At 47.7% G+C, this 12,266-nt stretch overlaps 1 protein-coding gene across 1 annotated transcript in view; it reads right to left on the reverse strand.

The window, feature by feature from the left end:
* USP4 (ubiquitin specific peptidase 4) overlaps positions 1–12,266 on the reverse strand; it is a 39,462-nt gene that overhangs the window by 6,854 nt on the left and 20,342 nt on the right. The window contains exons 10-16 of the mRNA XM_056129490.1: positions 10,774–10,932; positions 9,626–9,850; positions 8,225–8,308; positions 6,311–6,405; positions 5,936–6,127; positions 4,420–4,508; positions 2,105–2,329 (exon numbers count right to left, since the gene is read on the reverse strand). Of these exons, the coding sequence (XP_055985465.1) occupies positions 2,105–2,329; positions 4,420–4,508; positions 5,936–6,127; positions 6,311–6,405; positions 8,225–8,308; positions 9,626–9,850; positions 10,774–10,932 (1,069 nt within the window). The remainder of the gene's footprint in view (positions 1–2,104; positions 2,330–4,419; positions 4,509–5,935; positions 6,128–6,310; positions 6,406–8,224; positions 8,309–9,625; positions 9,851–10,773; positions 10,933–12,266) is intronic.

Below are 12,266 nucleotides of genomic sequence, written 5' to 3' on the forward strand. Positions count from 1 at the left end.
TAAAACACAAGAAGACCTGACAAACGACATGAAACAAAGTGATGCCTCTACTGTCCCTGTTGCCTGGAAGGCATTTTCTAAGTCACAGCCTGGGAGAGGCTAAGAGAGAAGGGAGGTGCCTGGTGTGGAACTGGTACTGGGAAGATGCCTGCGAATGCTCGGCACTGATGCTGCACTAGAGAAAGAAGCTGCACTGCAGGCAGAGCTGCAGGGAATCAGGTGGAGATATTGTTAAATCTCAATGAAGTTATCTATATACAAATTTTAGGGACAGGGATGCAATGGTGTTCAGTGGGAGAAATACATGTCTCACATGTGGGACGCTCTACAACAATACAAACAATACAAAACAAAAAAAAACCCTCCGGGGCTGGAGTACAGCAGTTAGGGCACGTGTCCTGCACAGGTCTGAAGCAGGTTCAATCCCTAGTATCCCATGTCGACCACCACAAGCTCAGTCAAAAGTGAGCACTGAACACAGAGCAAGGAGCAAGCCCTGAGCAGAGCTGGGTGTTGCCCAAAAATTAATTTAAAAAATGAAGAGGTGTAGAGCAGTAACAACAAGCTAGCTCTAGGGCCAGAGAAATGGATCAAACACCTGAAGTGCATGCTTTCCAAGTGTGGTTCCTGAATTAGATCCCCGGCACCCCACAGGGCCCCCACTACTTCTAGGTGTGGTATCAAAACAAACTACAGGGGCTGGAGAAATAATATGGCAGGGTGCTTGCCTTACATGTGGCCAACCGAGGTTAGATCCGTTACCCCATATGGTCCCCTTAGCCCACCAGGAGTGATGCCAGAGTGCAGAGTCAGAGTAAGTTCTGAGCACTACTGGGTGTAGCCCAAAAAACATAACAAAAAACAAAAAGGCTAACCAGGCACCAGAAAGACAGTACAGGGGTACTGATTCCAGTTTATTTATACTTTAGCTTTTGGGCCAAACCTGGTGATGCACTCAAGAATCACACATGGTGACACTCGGGGCGGAAGGGGGGTTGGAGGGGTAGAGGGGAGGTTTGGGGGGCTATATGGGATGCCAGGGATCGAACTCAGGTCAGTCTCATGCAAGGCAAGTACCTGACATACTGCGCTATCTCTCCTGCCCAGCTGACCCCAGTTTACCCTATGGTCCCCTAAGCACAGTCAGGAGTGATCTCTGTGCAAAGCCCAAAAATAAAAACAAAAGAAACTGAAGTAGATCAAAGAAATTTAGCAGATATTCTTTTTTTAAATTTTTTCTCTTTTTGGGTCACACCCAGTGATGCTCCGAGGTTACTCCTGGCTCCGCACTCAGGAATTACTCCTGGTGATGCTCGGGGAGACCATATGGGATGCCGGGGATCAAACCTGGGTCAGCCGTGGGCAAGGCAAATGCCCTACCCACTGCACTATCGCTCTGGCCCTTTAGCAGATATTCTTCTCCAGTAAAGGAAGGATTCAGCTACAAGACACAAGGGGTATTTATTTCTCCCAGCCTGTGCCATCGCCATCACTATCCACTCCTGCTCCTGATTCATGGCACCCTGTGGTGCTCCCCATCTCGCCTGCACAGCAAATTCTCAGTATATGGAACCATGAGATAAGCAGCCAACAAAATTCACAACTAAGAGGCGCATTTCTTATTTTATTCTGGACCATACCTGGCTGTGCATAAGGGAAGAGAGTGGGTGCTGGGGATCAAATCCAAGTCAGCAGCACTCAAGGCACTCTCCAGCCCCACCCAAGTGCGTCTGCACAGAAATGCATTTACTTCCATTAGGCAAACAAGTTAGGGCAATGCTGCCTTAGGAGCAGGGCCACAGGACTGTCCTTAACTTTGAACAAGGGTGCTGAAGGGAGTTGATGGGGATGGAGGGCCTGCTTTCCTCGGAGGTCATCAAGGACAGAGGAGAAAACCTGGATGCAAGGGTTGTGGGGTAGATGGGGGTGGGGGGGAATTAGGTCTCAGAATCCTTAAGGAACTTGAAGCCAAGGATCACATACACTTTGTTTCTGGAGCGGCACAGAGATGACCAACTCTAAGGAAGTGGTTATTACAGGCAAGGATTGCAAAAGAGGATCAGATCCCTAACAACCAGAGGGAAGGGCCAGGGAAAGTGCTTACAGTTGAGTTTAAGTAGTTTTCCATCTGTAGCCAGAGAATTGATGTCAGCTGTTCCATAGGAGTTCACAAGGCTGAAGGTAAAAAGCCTCCTGGGACAGCGCTGGTCTCGGACCTTCTGCGTAGTCTCACCCTGGTCATTTCCCAGCTCCTCCTCGCCACTGCCTTCTGTCTCAGATAGCTGCTCTTTACCTTCTTCCTGATGCTCCATTTCTTCTTCATCTTCTCCTGGCACACAGGTTAAGAATAACATGTATGTGATTTGCCATGATCTCCATGTTAAAACCTGCACTTCAGGGGCCGGAGAAAGTACAGTGGTAGGAAACGTATCGTGCACACGGCTGACCCAGCTTCAATTCTGAGCGATTCCATACGGTTCCCGGAGCACTGCCTGAGCAGAGAATGATGTGCCCGACACATACCCCCTTGCCCCCAATAAGAGAAACAAAAACTCTTGAAAGTCTTTTCTTTTTGTTTTTTGTTTTGGGGCCACAACTAACAGTGCTCAGGGCTTACTTTTGGTCTGAGCTCAGGGATCACTCCAGGGGGCTCTAGGGACTACATGTGGGTAGTTCCACACGTGCATACATTCAGTCATATGGAAAATCAGTGAGTGCTTTACCCCTGTACTATCTCTTCAGCCCCAAAAACTCATTTCTAAATATAATGAGATGTATTAATGTCAACTTTCTGAAGGAGAAAAGGCTGCCTGTCCCTCTAGCAAGCTATCATCAAAGGCACAGGTGCCACACTGCATCCACACCAGTGTCCTCCCAGAGATCATAGGGAGGCAGTCTAGAAACATGGTGGGACCAAGAAGAAAACATAAGGATTAGGTTGGACAAGTGCCCAAGCCAGCCACATGGCATCACATGGCATTAGAAGCACCACCACGTGCGGCCTAGAAGCCTCACACAGCAGCACTATATCCAGCCGTGGCAATGACCCGCCAACAAGCCGGCAGAGTAGTCCCAGGAGTAACCCTCAGGTCCCCCGAGAACCATATGAGAGGCCCTATTTGGGGTCCCCACCCCTCCATACTGACACTGTCAAAAGACAAAGTTCCCAAGTGTTTCTAGAAACCTGGTTTCTGTGGCCATTACAAAAATATCCACCAAGGGGTCTGGAGAGATGGGACTGAGGGTAAAGCATTTACACACCCCAAAACAAAACATACAAAAAAAAAGGGGTCACAGACATAACACAGTTAAAGAGACAACTACCAGGTAGGGGAGACTAGTGGGGGAACATCATCAACGAGTAAGACGAGGGCTCTGGGCTTCCTGCAACAACCTATCTTACTGCCTTGTTTGTCTGGGGAAGGAGGGCCACTCAGTAGTGCTCAGAGATCACTTCTGATGGTGCTCGGGGAGACCATGTGGGATGCTGGAGATGGAACTCGGGTCAGCTGTCTGCAAGGCAAGCTCCCTCTCTACTGTACTATCGCTCCTCTCCTTCCTTTTTTTTTTTCAATTGGGTTTTTGAACCATACCAGGAGGGGGACCATGAACAATTCCTGGAGTACTGCTCGGGGGCTGTCCCAGACCTTGCAGTGCTGGGATCTAACACAGGTCACTCATATGCCAGCATGCCCACTACCTCTCTGAGTCATCTCCCCAGCTCTCTGAAGGCTTCTGTTTTTGTTTGGGGGCCACAACCAGAAGCACTCAAGAGCATCTTCCTGGATCTCCGTGCTTAAATAACGATATGTCTAGTCAGGATAGGATCAAATCGAGGTGGTCACGTACAAAGCATATACCTTACTCCCTATACTCTCTCCAGTCCCTTCTTACTGCTTTTTGGACTGACTCTTTTCTCTCCCACAGCAGGAGCTGGCGAGAGGGAGCACTCACATATTTCCTGGGTATACAGACATGAAGTCCCCAGAGTCCTTCTGCACTCTGCCTGGCTGACAACTGTGATAGGTTAAGGGCCAAGCTAACAGCTGAGCCAACAGAGGCCTGACCATGAAGGAAACTCTGAATCAGCAGCCACAGTGCAATGTCAGCAGATCACAATCAAGTTGTGACTCTACCTCCCGACCCTGGGCAAGTTCTATACTGCGAGTCTGTCTGTCTGAGGTAGAACTCAGCCTACACATCCAAGGATGTTCTAGGAGAAACCAAAGGAGGATCGGAGGGAAAGCTGGGCAACAGGAACTGCTGGAATGGTGCCATCAGAGCTCCCAGGTCTACTCTCTGGGCAGAGCCCCCACCCAGACTCAGAGTCCCCCCTCCCACCTGTACACCACCTTTGGAAGAAGAGGGAGGTCAGGAGGGATTTGGTCACTCACAGCCCACAGCGTGGCGTGCGCTCACCTTCACAGCTGCCCCTGGAGCCATTGCAGGATCCGGGCTCCAAGGGCGAGCTGCCAGACTCATCAGGCAAAGGCTGTTTTATATAGCGGCTTGAAAACAAGGGGGGGAAAAAGTTAGTTGTAACACTGACCCTACTCAGAGGGAGAAACATTCCATAAGATCACATGACCAGATTCACAAAGCAACTTTATACCTCAAAGTGTTTTAAAATCATATGATGACTCAATATTTCAAGAAACTGAAAGAGGCTGAAGAGACAGTACAAGAGGTAAAAGGCATGTGGCCAAACCCAGTTCAATTTCAGGTAACACATACTTGGAGACCCTCCTTGGCAGAGCCAGGAAAAGCTCCTTGAGCATGTGTTCCAGAAACCTCCCCGATAAAGAAAAGAAACTGAAAGTTCAGAATATAAAAGACATCTATCAAGCTACTGAAGATTCTTAAAAATCTAGCATGTGGCACCAAAAAAAAAAAAAAATTCCCCCAGGTAGCTCAACCGGTCTGAGCACGTACTTTGCATGCAGGCGGCCAAGGTTCAATCCCCAACACCATTTAACATCACTGGTGCACCACCGGGCTTACCGAAGTTGTAAGCCAGAGAAGTAGCCCCTAAACACCACTGGGTGTGAGCCAATCAACAAAACCACAAAGCACTAGACTATCTAAAGCAGACTATTTATCAGCAGATGTGACAGATGTGATATGGAAGGAAAGGGTGAACTGTCACAGTGCTTACCAGATGAGACCTGTCCCATCCTAACAGTACTGGTTGTGGTCCTCCCAGGGGCTGAAGTGTGTTTATAATTACATGGCTATTTGTTCTTTTTTTTTTTGGAGGGGAGGGTTTGGGAGGGAAGCACACCTGGAGGTCTCAGAAGTAAAGTATGCATGAATAAAGTATTTTAGTCATAAGTAAAGTATGCCAGTGCCCTTCAAATCAGCCCACAACAACTGCATTTCTAGAGAAACTAGGGATTTAACAGAGACCCCTAGTTTACAGACTAGTGATGAACAGGGGGACTCAGCATAAGTCATTACTTTTTCTGAGTCTGTCTGTTTTGGGGTTGGTCCTTTTTCCTTTGCTGCAAAAGGGGATACCAGACTATTTGGCTCAGCTGTACAGGACCCCGGTTTGCAATACCAGGTACCACCAAAATGAACGTGGTGGAAAAAAAAATGGAGAAATTCCAGGTCAGATTAGAAGCAGGACTTAGCTCAGTGGTAGAGCATTTGCCTTGCACATTTGAGGCCCTGAGTTCAATCCTCAGAACCCTTGTCAGGGTGGAGAGGGAGATGGAGCTCCCACAATAAGTCTTGGGTGGCCCTGATGAAGATTCGGTGTGTGAGTCACATGCTCGGGGCCACCTGCAGAGGGACTGGGGGTAATGGAAGGCGATTCCCTAGCAGTGCCAGGGATCAACTCGGGCCTCACTCATAGCGGGTCACCACTTTGAGTCAAATCTTTGGTCCCCGGTCTTGATTTTTGTAATAAGCAAATCACATTCCTGGGACTGACCTGATACGCTCACAGACAGCCTGGTACAAAGAATCGAGGGTTAGCTTGTGCTTGGGGACAGAAACCAGCAGGGGCTGTCCATAAAGCACTGCTCCCGAGGATGTGCTCTGAGGCCTGGACTTCCTCTCCCTGAAGTAGACCGGAAGTGTGACATACTCTGTACCATCAGTGGAGGTGCTGCAGACTTCGTACCTGTGTCAATCACAAAAGAGCAAACTCAGCAGCAGGCCTTAGCAAGCAAGAAGAGGAGCTCCAGGTGTGCCCCCTAAACAAACAAACAAAAAACTACCAGAGCTCTTGCCTAGAACACACCAACACTGCGGGGCCTTTATCATGTTTCCTTTGACCCTGCCGCAGAAGCTGCTATATACTCACACAAAGATGTCATCCCGAGGCATGATGTGGTTCAAACCTTCATCCATTTGGAAAATTTTGTGGAATCGATGGTTATACACATCAGTGACCACCATCTAAGAATTAACCATAATGGAGATTTTAGGCTGGATAAGCATGTCTCCTACTGAAAACCCAGGAGCAAACGAGAAACACGGCACTGCTGAGTGCCACCTCCGAAGAGACCACCCCGTGGAGCTCAGAGACCAAGGGGGAGCAGCATGGCCGCCACAGGCCAAGAACAAGCTGATAGTGTGCCTGAACTTCATGAGATTTGTCCTTGAGTGACAGGAATGTAGGAAGTGAGGCAGGACCAGGAATGGTGGCCATCCAGAGTCTCTGCAGTACCTTACAGACTATCCTTCGTATGTAACAGAACGGACCAAAACCATGACCACCTAAAACCAGCCAGGAGTCAATGGAGAGTAGAGACCAGCAAGAGCACTGACCAGGGGAGAGGTCAGAAAGGACTCAGTATATACAGGCCCTGATGTCCACAGAGATCCAGACTCAGCAGGAAGCTCAGCATGGGCAATTGCTCGAAAATAGATTTCTGTCATATTCTCTCTTGGGCTTTAGGGCAGGAAGAAACTCTCAGCTTCTCATGCAACCGGAGAGGCGGTGTGGGCAACGGCAAGAGCAGAGATCAGACCCCGAATGCTTATTCCTGGCACTCTGATCAAGGCTAATGAGACCTCAGCAGAGAAAACACAGTATTTTCTGGGGCTGAGAGGAACAGTCTTAGTCACAATGTGCTCAGTGAACATCAGGAGGCCTGCAGCAAAGCCAGCCAGGGTCAAATTTAAGAACCACCAAAGGGGGCTGGAGGCATATCAGGTAGGGCATTTGTCATGCATGTGGCTGAGCCAGGTTTGATCCCAGCAACATATGGAGTCCCCTGAGTCCTGCCAGAAGTGATCCCTGAGCAGCCTTGTGGACAGCAGGTTTGAGCCGGGGGTGGGAGTGGCAGGGATCTCATGGGAAGGGGGGGCGTAATGGGCTGTCCTTCACGCCCGACCGAGGTCACCAGCTGCCCCCCACGAGCGGCTCTCCGGCACGGCCACAACTCCAGAGCACAGAAACCAATCTCTTAACTATCTAACTTTTAATAGAAATACTTCCAGGGTTAATAAGTAAAATAGCAGAAATCCAAAATCGCGTAGCCGCTATTGCGGCCGCGCGACATCATTTTATTCTTAAACCCAGCTGTAGAAAGCAAATCATTTCACAACACTGTTTCAGCATGTCTGATTGGGGGGAGAGGGGTCGTAAACTCTAAACAATAATGGTGCATCTTCTATCGAAACAATGTATCTAGTCAAAGTAGATAAGAGTGTTAACTAGAACTCATCTGCCTCACAGGAATTGGGAGGGGTGGGAGGTGGGGTTCTATTGGGGTTTGCGGTTAAAAATAAGTATTGGTAAAGGGAAATGTGTTTGATATTTACATGACTGAGACCTAAACCCGAAAGCTCTGTAACTTTTCCCACAGTGATTCAATAAAGAAATAAATTATAAAAAAAAAAAAAAAAGAAGTGATCCCTGAGCACAGAGTCAGGAGTAAGCCCTGAGCACAGCCGGGCTTGGTAAAAAAATAATAATAATAATAATAATCAATTAAAGAACGACCACCAGGAGTCAGAGACAGGGGTAATGGAGTTTGCCTTGTATCATTCAGATTCCAGTTCAAACCCCTGGCACCACATATGGTCCTATAAGCACTACCAGGAGTTACTCCCGAGGACAGAGTCAGGACAGACCAAGCATGGCCGGCCATCACACAGTTGTCGCTCCCACCAACCCCCCACCCTGCCCAAAAAAAAAAACCTTTGAAAATTAACTTCAAAGGACTATGAAGCTTATCCCATAGGTAAGTGCCACTAACCACTAGCTTACATTTTCTGCAGCGATGCCAGACAGCCTGGAGAGCGCCTCGCAGAGATCAGACACGGCCCCCATCAGTGGCACGATCACGCGGTACTGTAAAGGAAAAATTGGCAGAGTGACCAGTATGTTCTGCAAAGGGTACGGGATGAGCTGGAGGAAGCATGGGAGGCAGAGGTGACCTTCTGGAAACAGGATCTGGTGAGGTCAGAGTCCAGCCAAGTCACCAGTCCACCAGCATGTCTTCTGCAGGAGCACATGCCTGTCTGCTCTGCCTTGGCCATCTCTTGCCCTCCAAAAGACCACTTTATTTTATGCTTAAATATTTGAGATCCTATCATGTTAAGCGAAATGAGGGATAGACATAGAAAGATTGCATTCATTTGGGGAACATAAAGTAACAAAATAGGAAGACTAACACCCAAGAGTGGCCAAGATTAGTACCAGAAGTTTTGCTCCATGGGTTGGAGGCCAGCCATACATGCTAGGGGAAAAGGGAGCTCAGATAGAGAAGGGAGCACCAAAAAAAGGGTGTTGGGAGGATCCTCCCAGGATGGGAGAAACATGCTGAAAGTAGACTATAGACCAAACATGATTGCCACTCGATGCCTCTTTTGCAAACCACAACACCCAAAAGGAGAGAGAGAACAAAAGGGAATGCCCGGCCACAGAAGCAGGGTGGGATGGGGGATGAGAGGGATATTGGGACCTGTGGTGGTGGAAAATGGGCACTGGTGGAGGGATGGGTATTTGATCATTGTATAATTAAAATCCAAGCACAAAAATTTGTAAGTCTACAACTGTACCTCATGGTGTTTCACTAATAGGAATTAAAAAAAAAAAAATTTGAGATCCTTCACAGATTCCTTTAATGAAATGTTGAAATTATACAAACTGCAGACCAGCTCACATGTGCTCCTCCTTCAGGGAGGAGGAAAGTAAGGCGAGCCCGTCTCACACAGATGAGAGTCCTGGAGTTGATGCCCAGCACAGGAAATATTCCGGAAAGAAAAAACTAGAGAGAAAGCTACTCGGTACTGCCATACTACGAGCACTGGCAGGACTGGATACAACGAGCTCTCACTGCTCTCCTCTGGCCTTTTGCTCTTAGCAGGCTCTCGCTGCTGTGGCAGAAAACCCGATCAAAGCACCCTACTCTGGTTTCCCAACACTCTAACTCAAGGACCCTTAGCCAAGCAGGTCACCTTAGTCCCAGGAACAGAGCAAGAGAACACACACATCCCGGGTGATTTGAGACTGCACAAAGGTACCTGGAAGGCGACGAGCTAAGACTGGCAAGTCAAGCACTGAGTGCAGGGCCGAATGCAGGGCTTCCAATGACGCCAAATGGAACCATCCCTCCCAACAGAATGTCTGGGTGCAAGGGTGCCAGAAGGGCGCGGTGTCTCTCACCTGAGTAGGTCGGCAGCGAGGGTCAGCAGGAACCAGGAAGACCTCCATAACTCGATCTTTCTTCAAGGGCAGTGGGAGAGTGAGATAGCAAAATGGGTCAAAGGTCACCGAAACCTTTGCACACTCTGGGCAAACCAAAGTAGACTTGAAGAGGCCATGGAATGTATCCACAATCACAGAATCATTCCTCAACCTGTGGTTCTCCCAGGCTTCCTTTGCTACCACCTGAAAGACGGGATGAATAACATATTGTCAATACCCTTCTTTAGCTGCATCCATCTGCGGCACAATCAGAGCTGGATAGTGTGAGGTGGTCTGCAGAGCCTGACTTCTCTCGGTTTCACACACCCAAACCACCCATCAGCTTTATGCTCATTCCACACCTAACAGTGCTGACACAGGACCAGGGACAGCAAGGTACCTGTGTATCCTCCATGAGGCAGGTGCCTTATGTACTGTGGGCACAGACAACTGACCAGGGCAAGGAGTGCCTTCTGTGGGACTTTCAACGTGCCCACATCCCTTCGAAGTTTTCACTCTGCATAGAGGTCAGTTTACTCATGCTTCCTTTAACATCTAAATGCTACTTTAGTCATTGTGAATATCCAATGACAGGGTAACAAATACTAAATTCCCATTTAATATATCACAAAGTGTGAAGTTCCCTAATAACATTAATAACTATTTAAACAATAATCACACAGCTTAATCACACAGGTGGTGTTTTGTAGTTATTTACAGAGAGAGTAACAATTTCAAGGGCCCACACTTTAAACACTTGATTTTCAGAATGGCCTCATCTCTAGCTTCCCAATGAAATTTATACAAACAAAAGGTCTCTAAGTTAAAAGATAACCAAGAACAAGCATTAAGAGTAGTTTGAGAGGTGGAGTTCATGCCCAATTCAATCAGCTAATCAGTGGCGGAATAAATAGCAGTACTCCTACATTAAAAAAAAAAAAAAGAGTAGTTTGACTTAGCCCTGTTTGGGCTAGAATGATTTCTCTGCTACAGCCTATGTCTGCATCAGCACAAGGCAATCAAGGCCCTGGCACCAACAATGCACCAAAACCAGAACAGTGCCCGTGACTCGCAACAGGGAACAGCTTCCCTGGAATATTACTGCTCCAAATTCTCCCATGTAGTACCGCATCTGGCCGCCCATTGGCATCCTTCAGCTCCAGGTAGGGCTTCTTCTTCACTCGGTTCAGATCTTCATGCAATCCATCCAGAAGAAAGGCTAACAGCTCCTGAGAGTCTTGTTGCTGGTAGCCAGAAAACTGGGGGGCAAAACGTCCCACTTGTGTCTACAATTAAAAGCAATGACATAAGATAGATACAGTGACACAAGATAGGAAACTGTCATAAAAAAAAAAATAGCCCTGCAAAATCAGCAGGCACAGCCTAATTAATTCAAAGGCCTAAAGGAGGCTGGCAGGGGTGCTGGAACGACAGAACAGCAGGTAGGGCACTTGCCTTGCAGGCGACCAACTCAGATTTGACCCGACATCACATATGGCCCCCCAAGCCCAACAGGAGATCCCTGAGAACTGCCAGGTGTGGCAAAAGAAAAAAAGTAAATATAAAGGAGACTGGCAGTTCTCATCACAAAAAGCTGAGAAGAGAAAGCTAGAAAAATGACAGGTCTGAACTCTGGGCCCCTATCCTACAAGAGGAGTGAAAAGCGACACACTAAATAGCCATACCTCCTACGTACTGATATGAATACCTCTCCAATCTCCTTCCTCACTCAGAATCTAAATAAAAAACTTTACAAGTAGGGGACCAGAAAGATAGCACAAGGGTTAAGGCACTTGCCTTGAATGCAGCCGACCCTGGTTCGATTCCCGGAACCACATATGATCCCCCAAACACCACCAGGAGTGACCTGAGCACAGAGCCAGGAGTAAGCCCTGAACACAGCCAAATATGGCCCAAAACACCTCCCTTCCACCTCCACACCCAAAAAGAATTTTACAAATGCATCAGTCGCAGTAATCCTGCTAGTACAGAGAAATTCTCTCTGTAAATAACTACACCAGTGACAGCAGATCCTTAACTAGTGAAATCAACATCACCTAGGAATTTACTGGAAATGCAGATTCCAGGCTGGAGTAATAGTACAGCAGGTAGGGTGTTTGCCTTGAACCTGGGCAACACAGGTTTGATCCCCAGCATCCCATATGGTCCCCTGAGCACTGCCAGGAGTGACCCAAAAAGAAAAAAAAAAAAGTAGAGTCCCAGCTACCACCCCAGAACTTAAGAAATCTGGGCCAGAGTGATAGTACAGCAAGTAGGGTGCTTGCCTTCTACACAGCCAACCCAGGTTTGATTCCCAGCACAACATATGATCCCCAAACACTGCCAGGAATGATCCATGAGCCCAGAGCTGGATGTGGTCAAAAGAAAAAACACAACAGAAAAACCAGAACTTCAGGAATTCTAGAAATGGGTACAGTTGTCTGCTAAAAGCCCTCTGAGAGTCTGATGCAGCCTAAGGCTGAAGCACCAGTGTACCATATATGTGCTTTCTTAAACTGGCCACTAACTATAGTAGGACACTTAATTAAAATTAAATACAAATAAAAGTTTAGCTCCTTGTTCACACTAACCATACTGGACAGAGCAAAGAAAAAATGTG

The sequence above is a fragment of the Sorex fumeus genome, unplaced genomic scaffold, assembly GCF_029834395.1.
Source record: "Sorex fumeus unplaced genomic scaffold, SorFum_2.1 ptg000072l, whole genome shotgun sequence".
Classification (NCBI taxonomy): Eukaryota; Metazoa; Chordata; class Mammalia; order Eulipotyphla; family Soricidae; genus Sorex; species Sorex fumeus.